General features: G+C 47.4%; 3 protein-coding genes across 7 annotated transcripts; all 3 read right to left on the reverse strand.

The window, feature by feature from the left end:
- Positions 1–4,633: 4,633 nt before the first annotated feature.
- LOC101759191 (cellulose synthase A catalytic subunit 5 [UDP-forming]) lies at positions 4,634–11,230 on the reverse strand. 4 transcript variants are annotated; one of them, XM_012845557.2, is made up of 14 exons: positions 10,624–11,230; positions 9,888–10,086; positions 9,603–9,799; positions 9,457–9,523; positions 9,196–9,370; positions 8,583–8,849; positions 8,121–8,466; positions 7,632–7,769; positions 6,992–7,117; positions 6,674–6,886; positions 6,324–6,585; positions 6,045–6,238; positions 5,548–5,898; positions 4,634–5,448 (listed from the first exon to the last, which is right to left on the reverse strand). In XM_012845557.2, the coding sequence occupies exons 1-14, from the start codon at positions 10,702–10,704 to the stop codon at positions 4,864–4,866; spliced, it is 3,201 nt and encodes a 1,066-aa protein (XP_012701011.1). In that variant the 5' UTR covers positions 10,705–11,230; the 3' UTR covers positions 4,634–4,863. The 4 variants fall into 4 exon arrangements, with proteins under 4 accessions (XP_012701011.1, XP_004965847.1, XP_004965846.1 ...); XM_004965790.3 differs by having other exon boundaries at positions 6,045–6,232; positions 9,448–9,523; XM_004965789.3 differs by having other exon boundaries at positions 9,448–9,523.
- A 425-nt stretch (positions 11,231–11,655) lies between these two features.
- Positions 11,656–15,949, reverse strand: LOC101760293 (cucumisin). 2 transcript variants are annotated; one of them, XM_004965792.2, is made up of 11 exons: positions 15,310–15,949; positions 15,067–15,170; positions 14,869–14,966; positions 14,590–14,748; positions 14,084–14,201; positions 13,475–14,009; positions 13,291–13,385; positions 12,968–13,210; positions 12,782–12,896; positions 12,504–12,690; positions 11,656–12,434 (listed from the first exon to the last, which is right to left on the reverse strand). In XM_004965792.2, the coding sequence occupies exons 1-11, from the start codon at positions 15,394–15,396 to the stop codon at positions 11,872–11,874; spliced, it is 2,304 nt and encodes a 767-aa protein (XP_004965849.1). In that variant the 5' UTR covers positions 15,397–15,949; the 3' UTR covers positions 11,656–11,871. The 2 variants fall into 2 exon arrangements, with proteins under 2 accessions (XP_004965849.1, XP_022681751.1); XM_022826016.1 differs by having other exon boundaries at positions 14,869–15,949.
- A 739-nt stretch (positions 15,950–16,688) lies between these two features.
- On the reverse strand, positions 16,689–17,765 carry LOC101778136 (probable F-box protein At4g22165). The gene is made up of 2 exons (XM_004967112.2): positions 17,147–17,765; positions 16,689–17,033 (listed from the first exon to the last, which is right to left on the reverse strand). Exons 1-2 carry the CDS (start codon positions 17,645–17,647, stop codon positions 16,689–16,691), a joined length of 846 nt encoding a protein of 281 aa, XP_004967169.1. The 5' UTR covers positions 17,648–17,765.
- Between the last annotated feature and the right edge of the window lie 213 nt (positions 17,766–17,978).

The raw sequence follows: 17,978 nt of genomic DNA on the forward strand, positions 1-17,978 counted from the left end.
GGGTGGCGGATTAATTAGCCGCCGCTTTTGGCTTTTTCTCTCGACGAACGGAAAGCTTCCGGGCCCCAACCGAGGCCGGGGCGGATTGATGGCTGGCTGACCGTGGGCTCTCGCCGCCTCGGGCCGGGAGCCCCGGCCCCGGGGTTACCCCTTTTGGTCCGTGGAATGTTTTCTCGCTCGGCCTTCTCTTTCTTGTAACCAAAATGGAAGCTCAAGCACAAGGTCAGCAGTGTCGACTGGACGATTAGTGCGTGTTCACACGCCGGTACACCACCGTTAGTTGGGCGTTCACAGGGATGGCGGCCGTTGAAACCTTGTGACGTGCCCCGTCGTGGTGCGGCCTAACGAACCCTTTTAGGCAAGGAGCAAGCTCAGCAAGCACGGCGTCGTCCTGCCTGCGTCGCATAGATCGGGGCAGGCTAATCAACGCTTTGTTTTTCGGCGCCAGCCACAGTGGCGGCAATTTAAGGATAGACCGCACTGGACAGGCACACGCCACTGTACTGCACCGCGTGGCCGGTTCGAGACATTGGCGCTCCGCTCACAGGCCACAGCTCCTTTCTCCGTTTTGTTTTTCCGGATGTGCTGGACACAGTTCAAGTGATGGCATGCACTGTGAGTCATGGCTCATTCAGTTCCAGTCAGCAGAGACATGAGGCATCTCATCCAGGTCGTCGCTCACCGACTGGGTCGTGCCCTCGTGGGTCTAGCTCAACAACGGCCGTGCAAGGCAACACCAACAGAGCGCACGAGATGGAATTCATTGGGAAGCAACGCAGACGCCAACCCACAGCAACGAGAGAGGGGTGCGCGCGGCGGGCCACGCGTGGTGCTGACTTAGGCCCCGTTTGGTAGAGCTTCGGCTTCTCATTAAACGGTTTCGGCTTCGGCTTCTTCGGTGGAGTGGCTTTTTTAGTGAAGCTGAAGCCGTTTTGCAAAACGTTTGGTAAAATGGCTTCTCAATGGCAATATATGTAATTTTATGATCACTTAATGCTTGGAGAGAGAGGAGAAGCCGGTGAAGCCACTTTTTTCGGCTTCTCCTCTCTAGTGTAAGCCGTTTTGCGGCTTCTCCCCGGCTTTGGTGGTGAAGCCGTTTTGAAATTAGCCCTTTGGTAGGGCTTCACCAAAAGCCGGTGGAGAAGCACTTTGAGAAGCCCTACCAAACGGGGCCTTATATGCCCCGTTTGGAGAAAATCTATATCGGATGGTTTTTTAAAATTTAGGTGGACTTATTTGGATTCCTAAATTTCAAAATCAACCTTAGGAGCCCGTGGAATTTAAGATAGAATCTAATCCGTTTGGAGGAGCTTCGGATTTTAAATTTTGAATGATGAAAATCTACCCTAATCCAAACGGACCCTTAGCCTGGTGCCGGCCCAAACGTGGAAACCAGCCGTGCGCCCACGCGTCTCCCTCGTAGTCAGTCATCCCGGAGTCCGGGGCCCGGGCCATGCCGGGCGCCGGGCGGGCGTAGCGACCACTCAGTCCTTTCTCCCGCGATCTCGTCTCCGTCGTCTCGTGCGCTGGGCCGCTGCTGGTGCTGGTGCGCTGGACGTTTTACCGGCGAAATAAAGAGACCGATTTTGTGACGAAGGGTGCGGCATGTGCTAGCTTTTCTTTCCTTTTTCCTGGCTCCATCGTCGGCCTTCCCTCATTTTTGGAATCAAGGGACAGTATAGAGTGAGCGGGTGTTGTACAGCCACGCTGACCGCGTATACCGGAGAAAAGAATAGGAGAAAACTGGAAGCTGCCGAACATAACCCAGCTCGAGCTGAGCTGAATGCCTGCAAATAGTTGTTGCCCAATCAAGCCAATCAGCTCTAGCGGCGCGCACGGCGGGCCACGCGTACTCCTAAGTCACTGGTGCTGCCCCAAACGTGGATGCCTTGATCTATATGTGAAGTTTGCGCTCCCGTCTATTTCAAATTGTAGATCATTTTATTTTTTCTAAAATATATTATATTTAAAAAATCAAAACAATTTACAATTTGAAACGAACGTACTACTATTATCAGTGAAATAATAGTTAACGCTCGGTTTGAGCTTCATCTTTTTTTTTTTATAATTATAGCTTTCCTGCCTGTAGTTTTAAAGAGTTAACGACTTCTTCGACTACCCGATCGGCTCTCACAGAGGGCAGAGCGCAGGACAGTCGTGGAGGCAATTCCTCATTTAACACTAGAAAAAACTACCGATTCTTTCTTAATGTTTAAAAAATTTAATGTTCCACGAAAAGATGATTTTGCGTAGCCCCATCACCCTTCTTCCCCTTCTCCCTCGTCTGCTCCACGCCGCACGGGCTCGTTCGCTCCTGGCCAGGCCGTCGTCCAGGTGCTGGCCCGCCGCCGTGCCTCCTCCGCTCGGCCGCCGTCGACCGTCCCACCCTCCACGCCGACGCCCGGGCCCAGCCGCGCCTCCCCCGTTCCTCCTCGTCGCCGCGGGGGGCGGCCGCGCCCCTCCCCGCCGCTCTATTCCGGCCGCGGCGGCCGTCCCCGCCCCTCCCCACGCCCGCCGATGGTCCCCTCGCGCCGCCGCCGGGGAGCGCCAGCTCTTCCTCGAGTTCGCGCCGGGCGGCTCCCTCCACGGCTCATCCCCGTCCACGGCTCGTCAGATGGGTCGTGCCACCGTGCGCCGAGCTCGTCGTGAGCCATGGCGCGCGGCGCCACTGACAGGGAAGAAGAAGCAGGACAGGTCCCCAGCAACGATCGCGTCGCGTGGCGGTGCGAGGCTGCGAGCTCGCCACCGACGGGGACCGGGGACGCCGTGGCCACGCACGGCGCCGACTCATGTGAGCTCGCGTGGAGGTCCGGCGGGTGCGTAGACGGCTCCCGACCAGCTGGTGTACACCGGATATCACTAACGCAGGCATGGTCGTCGAAAGCCAAGCAGACCCTCAACCACTCAGAGTTTGAGCAGCCTCCAATTAGCAACCGGAAGCAGGGAAGCACTGAATCCACGGCTTCAACTCCGATCCTGGAGGCCTCAATTCAATCCCAAGAGCTCGTAGCTTCGCGGACACGAACCGAATCAAGCAGAGCTAACCCAGTAATTAACTCGAGATCCAGATGCAGCCGCAATGGGCGGGGCGCAATTAAATCTCCAGTGCGCGAATTCGGCGTCGGGGAATCCGCGGGATTAAGATGATGAGAACGCGCACAAGGGGGTTGCTCCTCCTGCTTTTTTTTTATTCACCTCTGTTGCGTGGTTTGGATTTCGGATGCACGAGGAGAGGAGGGAGAACGGGAGGAGAGGTTTACGGTGGCAAAATCGTCTTTTAGCAGGGTATTTAATGGTTTCGGGATGTCGTACAAGCAACGAAAGTTAAACTCTGTGTCAAATAGAGAATTTAAAAATCAAGAAAGGAATAAGTAGTTCTTCCGTGTCAAATAGTGAATTGCCTCGACTAATAAAGCGGCCTGTTCGCTTCAGCTTATTCAGTCGGTTTATCAGCCATCAAACAGTATTTTCCTCTCACAACAAATCAGCCGTTTCAGCTTTTCAGCCGGCTTATAAGCTGAAGCGAACACTCCCCCTCCACTAAAGCTAGTAAGACCTTCTTGGAGGCCAGGACACTCCAAGCGCCTAAAGCTGCTGCTGGTACTGATATGTTCTCTTTTATGATCACATTAATGGTCATTAATCAACGTTATAGAGTAACTAGGCGTACTGTTACATCAACCAAACCTAGGACGAAGGCAAATTATTTTCCGGAGAAGTACCTTTTAGTGAAACTTAAGTGTGACTGACTTTATCAGCAACAAATCATGGACATTTTGGGGGTCTTCTGGGTGCCGGAGTTGTACTTCCCATTTTTTTTAAGGGACATCAGTACAAATCACAAAAACTGTGAGCTGCTAACTTTATTACTCCATCCGTTCCAAATTGATAGATATTCTAGATATATTGTATATCTAGATACATAATAATATTTATGAATTTAGAAAATCTAAAACAACCTACAATTTAAAACGGAAAGAGTAGCACCTTAGCAGTGATTCGCCACTGCAAGAGTACGGGCAGGCTTTAGTGCCGCTTAACATCGGATCAACTCACTTCAACTGCACATTAACACGTCTACTACTCTCCGTTCTCACGCAGCTTGGAAGGTACGTGCAGTGGTTCACCGCCAGCACAACCACAGAGTGGTTAGGTGATGAGTTCGTGTCAATGGCCACGGACAAGATGCAGGGAGGAATGGGTTCGATTCGATGGAAATGAACCAGCAGATGGCTCCTCCGAGCCGCCTCTCAGACAGCACGGAACTACATACGGGGAAGGCCCCCTGATAGTCTGATTCTAGCTTGGCATGCGTACTAGTAATCCGATATCTTTTTCCAACTAAGAGAGCTGCGAAGCACGATGCAGTCAGAAAACATGAGAAAGCAGGAACAGTTGTGGGAGAAAACCGGCAACAGACGGACCAAAACATCAACAGGAAGAGCCTAGAGACGACCACGCTGACAAAAATGAAAAGAGAGGGGAATAAGCACTTACCCGACCTCATGTACTCGGACTGCCACCAAGTTACCGCCAAAATTTGAAACGCGCAGCTGAAAAGCACGGTCACACTGAAAGTTGGAAACGCGCAGCTGAAAAGCATAGTTCTCTTAACAGGTGCACACGGGAAAACGTACCAAAATGTAAGTCTATTCAGCCTGTGTCAATATCTACAATGTCAGCACTATCTTCTCCCTTTTTCCATTCCTTTTTTACTAACATATATCTCCCTAAACATTGCTTTACTATACTAATCAGTTATCACCAAAGAATGAGAAGAAAGGAGTACCTAATGAAAGAATACCACTACGCTAACACTGTGAAAAAGAAAATCTAAACTTCCTAAACTGCATGTTCTATTTCTCATTCACATTCCAAGCCACAGACCTCTAGAACCGGGCCATCAAACTTTACGGTGAACGGATTTACACGGACCCACAAAAGAGAGAATATGGCTGCTAATAGCACCGAGAATACAACAATGATGGTCGGCACCCTGTCCTGCTTGCCCATCACGCCCTTGAGGAACGGGTGGAGATGGAGGATAACCCAGAAGGAGAAGAACAGCTTGCCGAGCAGCGGACCCCAGGATTCGTATCCATCCGTGATTGCCTTGGATACACCGGCCAAGATTCCGACGACATTGAGCAAGAGCAATGTCATTGGAGGAACCAATAGCCAGGTCCACTTGAACTCATACAGCTCCGAGAAGTCATTCGTGTCGCCTCCCTTCAGAGTAACCCTGAACTTTGTGTCTACACCGCCAAGAACTTTAAGAAGCCCTTGGCACAGGGCAAAGAGATGCGAGGAGACACCACCAATAACCCAAAACTGCTCATTTCTCCACCAATCATCTATGCGGACTCCACCCCACTGCATCTCAAGGATGCTGGTAGCTGCTATGGAGACAAATAGAGCTATGAACAATATGCTCGAATAGATATTCATCTGTAAAAGGAAAGGAGAAAAAAGGTATCATCATTTATAACCTACTAGTAGAAACAAGAATAGAGTAGAATAGAGTGGTAATATTGTTCTGTTCAGTACCTCAGGCACCATAAACTTCCCTGATAAGAGGCAAAATGCTGGCAAAGCACAGTAAATTATCAGCGGAATTGATGTCCATGGATATATGACAGAGTTGATATATGACAATCTCTCCAATGGTTTCAGACCACATCGATACCCATACCATATAGGGCAGTGCTTGCTAAGAAAGATCTCCACAGAACCAAGTGCCCATCTTAGAACTTGATGGAGACGGTCAGTAAGATTGATAGGAGCTGATCCCTTGAATGCTGGTCTCCTTGGCATGCAGTAAACAGATCGCCAACCATGGCAATGCATCTTGAAGCCTGTGAGGATATCCTCCGTGACAGATCCGTAAATCCAACCAACCTAGATATATATTTTGAGTTAGCTAAGGAATTCTTGGATGTTAGGTAGCAGTTTTATTTTATTTCTAGGACACAACACAACTGCAATAGTCTGATACGAAAAATTACATAGAAAAGGAAAAAAATGACAGGACGGGCCAAAGTTACCTCTTTCCCCCATTGTGTCTTATTCTCGTACCCGCAACTTAGCACATGGATGCAATCATCAAGACTTTTGAGCATGTCAAAGCGACAACCTTCACCATTCTCTAGCAATGTCGAAGCCAAAAATGCATGTGACTGCCCAAATCTCTTCTCAAACTTTTCTTGAGGCACCAGAGCCGCATTTTCTCCGCCTATTTCTTATGAGATATGGGAATCAATCTCCATAAATACTTTAGAGAACATAAATGTAAAAAAAGAAAAAAGGGAACAGAATTAACTCACCAGTTACTTCCAAAGGATGTACTTGCTTAGATGCATCCCTGCATTTCATTTTCTTTTGGTTTTCTTGCTTTTTCTTAGCTTTCAAACATTTTCTTTTTGATCCACAGCACAAGCAGCATGAGATAGGCCAGCAGTTGCATGTCTTGCTGGGAGGCTTTGTTGCAGTTGGGGCATCATATCCATACAAAGCATGCCTTCTGAAAACACAACCTGTCCCGACATATATTGGTCCTTGGATCCCATCAAGACCTTTCATATTAATCTGTATGGAAAAGTAGACAGAAACATGCTCAGAATATCAGCTTCTGTATCTTCCAGATAAAGTTAGGATGAATTCATACCATACTTACATCAAAAAACACAACATTGTGGTTTGAATATCTATCGTGTTGATCAATGCCATCAAATCTCTGTGGAAACTGAACGTAACAAATTTTCTCTCCCAAAACTGGGTCCATTAGGAAACACATTGCCTCCCGTAGTGCTTTGCTATTGTTCATGTAGTGGTCACAATCCACATTCAGGACAAAAGGTGCATTTGAGAGAACTGCTGACGTTCGCAGCTAAAAAAAAGATCAGATTGTTAGTTGGAGGAAGCAACTGATAGAGCAACCTCATATGAATGGTCTTTCTCAAAGGAAAGACATGTGTAGAACACTATACATTACCAATGCATTCAAGGCACCAGCCTTTTTATGGTGATCATATCCAGGCCTTTTCTCTCGAGAAACATAAATCAACCAAGGCAACTTATTTCCAGCATCATCCATGACACAATCATGGCCAGTGATGACCTGGTGACAACATCACAACAAATATAAGAAGAGTAATTTAATATTACACCATAAAATAACAGGGATCATGTTTGGTAAAAAAATTTCGGTAATGCTACAGAACAGACGTCCGGATTTTTTTAAAAAAATGGACGGCTCAACGTATGTTCCAATAGTTAGACATCAATGTTGCAATTATTGTTTCCGCATGTTTCATAGTGAATGTTGCATGAAACATAGGGTTCATGTTGCGGCGGGAATTTTCTATCCTAGAGTCGAACGACATAGTCATTTTTTCGCATTTTTTCAATGTTGCAACTATACATTTTTTATGTTTCAGATGCTTTGTTTTGATGTTGCAACGGAGCGTCAGACGTCCGGGCGCAAGCAGTGCCGTAAAATTTTTTGCTATGGAAATTCAAGGCTCCAAAAAGTTTGGCAAGAAAGAAACATAACAAAGTGCATCAAGAAATAAAAATGCAAAGTAAACGCAGTTCTAAAAAGATGCCTGTTAGAGACAAATAGAGCACCCAACCTGAACCATTCCGGCATGGTCTCGAACATTATTTCCATGCCACGGACCTCCTTCTGGCAGGGACCATCCTCCCTCGGGAACTTTATGTGAATTAGCAACCACCGCATTTATACGAACCTTAAATTCTTCATATTCTCTCTGTATGAAAACCAAAATGCAGGTTAAATAGTCTAAATTAGTTGCAAAAACAACATTATAAAGGTTGCATAGACAAAGTGCAGCAAGTGCCTGTCACAAGAATGCTTGTACATAAATTGTCATTGTCAGTAGCAGAACAGACAACATGAAAGTAAGCTTGCATCATTTGATATTCATACTCTTGCAAATCTCAATGTTTCCTGTTCATTAGCACGCATATGGATGTACTGATGATGTGCATGATGTTAAGTAGAGTCTCATCATAGCAAGGGCCCAGTGAGTCAGAACAAACAAAAAGCCTACTGAACAAGTCCAAATAGTCTTGCTTCCTAGTCTGTCATATGAACTAACCTTCATTGCCCGACGTTCTCGAACAAACTCCGGATGAACTTTTTCTCTTAGATAGTCAATTTTCTGAGCAAAATACCATTCAGGAGCCCGAGGCTCAATTTTGTGCTTCTTACAGAAAGGGACCCACTTTCGTGCAAATAGACATGTTTCCGTAAGTGCTTCAAAAGTAAGCATTTCAGCTCCATCATCCGACACATAGCAACAAACTTTATCAACAGGATAGTCCACAGCCAATATGGACAAAACTGTGTTTGCAGTGATTAAAGGAGGTTCCTTCATCGGATCAACTGTACTGACAAATATATCAATTGGGGCCAGCTCTGATGGTTTTCCTTCCTTCTCGTACCTAAGGGAGCGAAGGGGCAAACTTTTACAAATTAGATAAAGTGTAATTGCTTCTATGACTATATCTGAAGTTTAGATAAGTAATGACTATATATGAAGTTTAGATAGATAATTTACCTTAATGATAATCGATCTAAGTATGTTTCTCTTTTTATTGGGTACCACTTGGGAAATTGGTCCAAAATCCATGAAAAAGCAAACCAAATTTCACAGATAACTGAAGTCAACCACAACCAGTAAGCATCATGAACAGGATTCAGAATCCGATAATGGAAAAATAAGGCAAGAATGGCCAGCCGCAAAATGATTACAATCCTGTAAGGGTTTATTTTGCTAGATGGAATAGGCAACTTCCTTGATAGTTGTTGCTTGCTTTCAGCACACCTAGAATGTATTAGACACTCGTCAGAAAGAAAACAAGTATTTGCTTTACAAATCAAGGACGCAGGGAAACAAATCCAAAATAATAGGGGTGGAACTTGCAAGATAGAAGGAAAAAGAAAAGCTAATATTGTTATTGATTCGAGAAGGTCCCGCAAAAGGCACCAAAAATTTATGGCTTTATTTTATTTTATTTTATCTAGGTGCAAGCATGATGACTACACACACGATATAACTATGCATACTCCAGGTAGGCTAATCATCAGCAGAGATTTTTTTTTGAAAAGACTAGCACAACATTATACACTCTTCTGCGGTTGCTGATGTTACTAATACAGTATACGCTCACCTGGGAGTATCGCGATCGCTGTCAAAATCATTCAGGTCAGATCCTTCACCATCAGATGAAACTTTTTGCATTTTGTGCTGTTGCTTTCTTTTCCACTCAACTCTGTTCTTCCAGGCAACAGATCCATAGCCGTAAAGAGCCAGGTCTCTATTGGGATTTATTGGTCTTGTTCTTACTAAGAAGGCGAGAAAGTGTAAGATATTGATGTAGGACAGGAAAATTAAAGCAAGGCTAGTTGAAAGGGAAGCATACAAGGATTACATCGCATAATCTCTCCAGTGTTAGGGTGCACAACAAGAGCATGATGATTTGTTGGAGTTCCTACATGCTGCAAAAGCAAGCACAGACTTCAGTACCTGTATAACTAGAATCAGTGGCAGACAGTTTGGGATTTCAAGGTTCATTACCTCTTCGTAGAAATGGACACTTGCTCCACTATTTGTAATACTGACACTATCGATGTCCCATGAGTTGATGGAGCTTTCTGCAACTGAGACACGGTATGGATGCACTGTACTTGATCTTCCAGCTATACTGGAAGCAAACTCACTCTCAATGTCATCTGAACCTTCTTCTTCCTCATCTCCATGGACTCGAGGACTACCTAACAGATGCAACACTCTTTTACTTTCTCAAATTGGATAATAACAAAGATGACAAACTCAGACAAGGTCAAGGAGCAAAAGGCACACCTTTGTGGCGTTTGTACCGGGTCTTGCACCGAGGGCATACTTGTGAGCCCTCCTGACGCTCATACTCATAACAAGTACGGCAAACAGGGAAAGCACACTCATTGCACGCGACGAAATACTCATTTTCTTCTTGTAGTATGTCAATATCATCTCCGCATATCTGACAGATGTAGTCTGGACAGCCTTGTGAAGATCCTTGCTGCAACGCCATGACATCAACACGAATAGAAGTAAAGTGAGAACTTCAGGAAAGCCTGATTACAAAATATGGTTTGCTGGCCATATGCAACTATGCAAGACCTTAGTAGCCTACACACTAACATGTTCAAGTGACAAAAACAGGTAAAATTAAATCAATATGAAATGCAGTAAAACAATGCTGCTGCTCCATTTCTTTCACCCCTGGCATTTTCCCCCACAATATTACAAACAGCTAAAACATCCACACCCTAAGCGAAATTTACTGTAACAGGAAAGAGAATGCCAAATTAACATGGTGACAACAAGAAAAATGTATTACAGTCAATACAAAACATGGAAAAGCTAAATTAGCTCAACAGGCGGGCTGGAGGAAAAAAAATAGCCCACAATTCAAATCCAGCGAAGTTATTCTCCATATAATGATAGAAATTCGTGTTCGAATTGACGCGAACAACCCGCATATCGGCATATACTCTGGAAACAGGCCAAAATACGGTAAAAAATAAGTTCCTCGGCACAACGGCCGGAGGCCTACCTTGGAGAAATCGTCGACGTTGAGGACGACGAACTCGCGCCGGGAGCCCGCGACGAGGAATCCGAGCCCTCCAGCGTCCATCCGTCCGACGCGGCCCCGCCCCCGCCTCCGCCTCTACGCCAGCACTGCCCAACCAACCGAGCTCGGCCCCCGTCTTCGCGCCAGCTCCAAATTAGCACCCCTCACCCGAGGAACCCGCGCCGCCGCAGGCGCACCGCGCGTCAAACCCCACCTCTCCTTCCTCTCCAGCGCCTCGCACCCGCAAATGGCAAATCCGCACCTCCGCGAGAATCTCTCCCGCTCTCCCCAACGATCGCCGCGCCGGGTCCATCGGCACCTCCGCCACCCGACTTCCCCGCGTCCGCCTCCGCCCCCATTCTTCTTCTACCGCGTCGTCCTCCGCGCCCTCGGACTCTCGTCGCCCCGCACGCAACCCCTTTTCCAGTCCCACAACCATATGCAATACGCCAATGCGGCAGCCGTGGAGGATGCCCGAGCTTGGCCATGGACCACGCGCATACAGCTCTACTGGTCTACCTCTCCTCTGCTGTGGCATATCGGCGACGATGGTAATCGGAAGGGGAGACGCTCGGCGGGCGGTGGCCGGTGGCCGCCTGATTGATAGATGGGGAGAGAATGGCGAAGATAGGTTGAAGAAAAGAGTAGATGGGCCGGTTTTGGGCCTTCCCGTCCTCTACCGGCCGTTTCGGCCCAAGACACCTTCGGCTTCGGGCGGCACATCGGCGAAGGGGCGAGCGGCGACGAGGTGGACGGCGGCGGCGGCTTTGCGACGGAGCGAGGGGACAGGTAAGTCCGACCTCCAGCGATCTCTGCATTCCTCAGAGTACTTCCTTCATTGGGGAGACCAAGTTTTGGTGCTAGGAGGTAGGAGCAATCCTGCATGCTGCACCGGCTGTCGGATCCGTGATTATTCATTAGGAGCAGGATCCTGGTTGGATGAAGCCTGGGGTGTTAATTCCATGATGTCGTTAAATTCAGCAACTCCTTGCTTTTAGGCACGAAATAAATGGTAGGGATCGATCCACAAATCTTACACAAATCATCATGAAAAAAAAATCCTGTTCTGGAGGTGGTTGCATTCTAGCCAACACATTTACAAATCAAATGCCACTAATACAAATTGATTGCGGTTAGCTTTTCATCTAATCAGTTCTACCTCTTTACACTGTAGTTGTAGCCTAAATCTAGCAACCTCTTTCAAGTACCTGACTAGTTGATCAACTCAAATCAAGCCTTGTCAGAAGTTTGGACTTTCACTACCAAGGGCATCGTCAGATGAGCACCTCTTCCGTTTCCATGCCAAGATAAAGAGCCGAAAACATAACCTCGAGGAGGCACATTCACATGGAAGCTAACTGTGAAAGTCTTCTTTGCACCGTAGTTCTCAAAGTTTAAAACTTCTGGTGTCACTGTTACGTTGATGCCTCGAGGAGCAGACACCACAGCACGGTAAATGCTCCTTGGATTGCCCACATTTGTCATAGTTCGAGTAACTGAGTAGCTCCTCTTCAGGTGTGGTATGGTAATTGATGGGTAGTTCAGAGCAGTAGCAGAAGAGGAGGTTCTGTGGGTGCAGGTACCGTTGTCTCCGGTTATTAGATGCAAGGAGTGGTCGTCATGGCTTATAGCACATAAGAATGACCTGTAATCTTCAGGTTGTGCATCAAATATGACCCCTGGGTTCAGAGCTTTGATGGGATCCATGAAACCCGAGCCGAAGTCGAAGGGGGTTGCAGCCTTTCCATCAGGGTCCGTGGCTATGGTTCTTCTTTTCTTATCCAGTACAGTTGCTGCAAATGATATTCATCAGATTGGTTGTAACACTAGTTTATCTTCTGAATCTGGTTATCCAGTGATACCTGTTGTCATGATTGCTGATTTGATGGCTGAAGGATTCCATGATGGATATACACTTTTGACTAGTGCCGCTATTCCTGTGACATGAGGACATGCCATGGAAGTTCCTGATAGAATATTGAAGTGCATGTTCTTCTTAGCAGGAGACCAAGCTGCCAAGATGTTCAGCCCAGGAGCAGCGACATCCGGCTACAAAATGCATACATGGAGAAGAAAGTAATGAATATGTCAGTCAATTTATCACCTAGGTTCGTCTATCCAGCAGTTTAGTACTGGTTACCTTGAGAATCTCAGGTGTTAATGAACTTGGACCTCTTGAAGAGAATGCTGCTACCCGTGGTCCATATCTCAACCTTATGATCGTCTTTGCTGGCAAGATCTTTGTACTGGCATGCCTGCAAAATTAATTTTAGAGAAAAGACTGGCATACTAATAAATTGCACTTTCTATAGTAAGCGTTAACAACCTCGTACTCTTGATGTAAGAAAGAATTTTGTCACCCATTTCTTTCCCAACAGCAGTTCCAGGAACAGCAAAGTGAGTAGCAACATGATCCCCCATCTCATCAATGAGAATCATCCCAGCTGCACCAGCTTCCTTAACAATCATACTCGTTGATAGGCGAGATTCAGAGGAGCCTCCAGTACGGCGGCAAATAAGAATCTTTCCTCTGGCCTTGGTCCTATTTAAAGAGCTGTCCAGACAAAAGCTAACAGCAAAGGCCACAAAAAATTCAGTTTGCTCATAATCTAAGTCAAGATTTTCGTTCAAGATTGTTCTTTGCTTTACCTGGATTGGTAGGGGGTGAAATAGCCCGCATTGGCTTCTGAAGCCGGAATAGTTCTAACAGAAGTTTTCATGTGGTACGTACTCAAGCTCTCACCCTTTGCATCAAGACAACAATGTTCAGAAGGTATTCTTAAGATTGCATAAGAAATAAAGATTGAAGGTGGCATTTAAGAATGAAAATTACCATTATGAAGGTGCCATTTTCCAGTCTGATATATGAGACAAAGGATCTATCGGTTGTTCCTGCAGCTACTGTGAGCATCCATGGTGCAAGGTTAGTTGCTGAGCCCTGTCTCCCAGCATTCCCTGCAGAAGAAACAACCAGTATTCCATTGCTTGTTGCATGGAATGAGCCGATGGATATGGCATCCCTGAAATAGTCATCCTGAGGATAGTCTGGGCCTAGAGACACAGATATAATGTCAACACCATCTCTGATGGCATCATCAAATGCTGCAAGAATGTCGACATCGTAACATCCAGAATCCCAGCAGGCCTTATAGGCAGCAATCCTTGACATGGGAGCTCCTCCCCGGCCTCCTCCTGTGCCCAAACCTCCATAATTCATGTTTCTGACAAATCTTCCAGCTGCTATTGAGGCAGTATGGCTGCCATGCCCTGAGCTATCTCTTGGAGATATGAATTTGATGGCGTTTTTACTTGAATCGCCCTCTTCTGTTTGGTATCCATTGAGGTAATACCTACCTCCTATGATCTTCCTATCGTATCAGGGTAGATGGGTGAGTTCAGAAGATCAATACTGGATATTGTGGGTTAATTTTGAAGCGTGTACCTGTTACAGGTGAAATTAGATGGTGAATTTGCCTCTCCTCTTTGGCATTGCCCTCTCCATCTTTTAGGAATTGGAGGCATCCCATGATCACTGAAACTAGGGGATTCTGGCCAAATTCCTGGGAAGGTACATACACTTGCATAAATAAACGGCTAGCTAACATCTCATGATTTTGACAGAAATGATTCTGTCAATCTGATGGCATCCTTTTTGTTTCTACCATTATGGCCAAACAATCATTTGATGTGTAAGTTGAGCATGACAGCACAAACATCATTTGGTAGGAAAATATGCATGCTTGTTCGGCATAGAAACAAATTCTATTGCAAGTTGCAATACTGATATGTCTTGTCAGTTTGTAGGCTAGCATACAACTGGAATTATTGATGGAAGAGAATGTTTTTGGTGCAGTGATGCTTACAATGGAAAGAACACAACAAATATTCACACTGACCTAAAGATGTCGATGCAATTTGAACTGAGCATGCTATTGCAGTTCTACTCACCTGTGTCAATGAACCCAACAATGACATTCTCCTGGTTCTTGGTAGACAATCCAGGGACCTCACCCTCTGCATTGGTGGACAAGCCCATGAAATCCCACGAATGGGTGGTGTGCAGTCTCCTCTTTGTGTTTGGGAACACCGAGAAGACACCAGGCATCTCTGAAGGAATGAACATCAGATTTAGATTTTCGGCATCACAGCCATATCACCCAGTGGACTCACTTACTATAGTGCTGCATGCATATTCCTAAAGGTAAAAGCCAAGTGTGGCGAAATTACCGGCTAATTTCATGGCTTGTTCTTTGTTCAGTTTGGCCGCGAATCCTTGGAAACCGCTGCTGTAAGTGTAGACATGTGATGCCTGTGCCTTCTCCAAGCTGTGGAGAGAGACGAAGCAACCAGTCAAGCTTATAACTCCACTGGAAGCTAGAGTGATATCGACAGCTAAGGAATGGATATGATTTTTTTTCCACGGACCTTCCATCGTGAACAGCAGCCAGCATCTGGTAGTGAAGCCTCCTGGTGTCGTGTTGAAGATCACTGTCGCCCTGCAACCCCTTGCCCATGTAAACCACATACACCTGAAGTTGACATCCATTTGGAAAGGGTTACACCATGGGAAGACCTCAAGAACTCATGAAGAGACCGGCATAGAAGAGTTAGCAAGCATGGAGACAATCCAATGAAGCAATGGAGTGCATCGGAGTAGGCAAAACAGACCTGAGAACCAGAACAGCAGTGGAGGTCACCTAGTAGCACCAGAAAGAGCACGAGGAAGAACACGGCTCTGCCGGGAGAAGAAGCCATCACAAACTCGCAGACGCACACAGGTGCGCAGATACGAAGGCAAAGGGAAGGACTGCGGTTTGGATGGCAAGTGTATAGGACCAGTTTTGTATGGAAGCAGCAACTTCCTGAAACTGCTGCCAACTTACTGGATGCCTGTCAGCATAAAAGCTTGAGATCTCTAAATGCTTTGTACAGGAATCCCGGAGGAATGGGTGTCCGTTAACTGCGCTTTTCCTCGTCCCTGCCACTCGCAGTTGTGGACAAGATGGCAACAAGTTTACATAAATGAAGTCAAGGGTGTTGAAAGCGTCATGATGCGGTATGGGTCTATGGGAACCATGGAGGCTTAGCTACTGAGAGCATGACAAATAGGGTATCCGATCTTGGGGATACATGAACATGTAGAATGGCTGCTTTCGTAGATATACCTGTAGATATGGGGTATAATAGTATATATCCAATCTTGGCTGTGCCTACTGCCTATACAGAAAAATAAAGGGATACAAGGAGTATCTTTCTGTCAGACTTGGATCTGTTTTTACCTTCACTTTTGCAAGAGAAATTAACTGTAACTTATGGTACATGCTTTATTTTAACCTGTGTATACATCTAGTCAAGTTAACAGTATTATACACTGATACAATATACACTGCAGAGGGTACTCATGGTTGCTTTAGTATCCTGTATGTATAAAACACAGTGCAGCATCAAATCCAACCCCAACGGGCACGGTTCCTTTCTGATAAAGCGCGGATGCCTCTCAAGACGACGTCTCTATCCGTCTAGGAACAGTGTGTCCACCTCTATCTGGGTGCCGGTAGCCAAGCCACGCACTTGGCCATGGATGGGCACTTGTGCCAGCGACCAAAGGTAGCACCTCCTCTTTTTACCTTTGCCACGGCACCTTTCACTGCTAGCTTGTTTTTTAACCAGGTAACCGTTATTTTATTTCTTTCTTTATTTACTCGTTGCGGCCACGGGCCACGTCAGGGTGCAAAGGCAAGTGGCAGCTGAGCCGATCATCGTGTGATCGCATCGCACCATGGTAAAACTTTGCGCGCAGATTTCCTGCGTGCTCAACCTGAGGAACAGAACCCCTCTGGGCTCCTGATTTGTCAGCTTAAAGCTCAACAAAGCTCTCGACTCTCGCTCTATGATTAATTAATCCAACCCAAGCAGCCTAATCCCGTACCAGAGGCACGTATGTATGAGGCTCTATTTGAACTCTTTGGCTGCTTTACTGAGTGCACGCCACGGCGGCCGGCTTGCTTTACCGCTTAGCCCTGTGTGGGTTTCACCTTTCACGATGGTCACACACGCTTGGCGCTGTGAAAACTGAAAAACCAACGGTCCGCCGCCAGCACAATATCCTTTGCGACCGGAGAAGAAGGGTCGCTCGGATCCGAGGTAAGCATAGAGCCATCGAAGCTTAGCACGCAGAACAATCCGTCGTTCTTGTTGTAGAGAGCGTCGCGGTAGCCGCTGTCCCATTTGAGAGTTTGGTCGGTGATCTGAGTCCACTTATCGTCGCCGATGTGGGCAAAGGATATCTGACCATCCGGTCGGTGCAGGAGCAGGACGATGCGGTCCCTCACCTTGGAGGGGCTGCAGGACATGGCCACCTTGTAGTACAAGAACAGGCGCAGCTTCTGGGCCTGTTCGCTTCAGCTTATTCAGCTGGCTTATCAGCCACTAAACAGTGTTTTCCTCTCACAACAAATCAGCCGTTTCAGCTTTTCAGCCGGCTTATAAGCTGAAGCGAACAGGCCATCTGTGCCGGGTACCGGACCGGGTCGTCGGGGTCCTCGCCCTCCTGGACGCTGTATTCGAGACTCCCCTGTTCATCCACAGAGCTCTCGACATGGTAGAGCGCCATGACGGGCGGGAGCGCGACCTGCGCGCCCGTCAGGGGGTTGACGAGGTGGAGGTTGGACGCCTCGTCGGCTGCGGCGAGCCAGCCGTGCGAGGACCCGACCAGCGCGCGGCTGCCCAGCGGCGGGTCCGGCAGGCGGACCTTGAACGCCTTGCCGCCGCTCGAGGGGCTGTAGAGCGTGGCGTCGCTGGCGTCGCCGTTGTCGCGAGCCGAGTAGAGGAGGCATGGTGCCGCGTCCGTGATGGGGATGCGGACGCGGCGGACGTCGGAGTAGGCGGCGTACCAGGAGGAGCAGACGGTGCCGGCGCGGAACAGGTCAGGGATGTCCAGCGCCCGCATCACCGTCGCCACCATCTCCTGGGGAAGGCCCGCCCAATCCGGGTACAACGTCGCCATGGTATGCGCCCAGGGCCGGGCGCGAGCCGCCGGCGGCGGATTATTTTGTGGGTGGATCGAGGAGCTCAACCTACCCCCTAGGCTACCTCGAAAGGGGATTGGGAAAAAAATCCGTGCTTTGGTGGAACTCATCGGCCGGCGCCGCCGCTGCCGTTACTGGATTTACTAGAGTCGGGGGCGCGCCGCTGGCGCGCCAATTTTACGTGCCTGCTGAGAATCCATCATACTACTAATGACACAGTAACTACTCCTAATCAATAGTTATGTTACTACTAATGACACAATTAGTAACTAATCAATAGTTATGTACTACAAATGCTAATGACCGTCC

This window comes from Setaria italica, chromosome IV (genome assembly GCF_000263155.2).
Source record: "Setaria italica strain Yugu1 chromosome IV, Setaria_italica_v2.0, whole genome shotgun sequence".
In the NCBI taxonomy this organism is placed as follows: Eukaryota; Viridiplantae; Streptophyta; class Magnoliopsida; order Poales; family Poaceae; genus Setaria; species Setaria italica.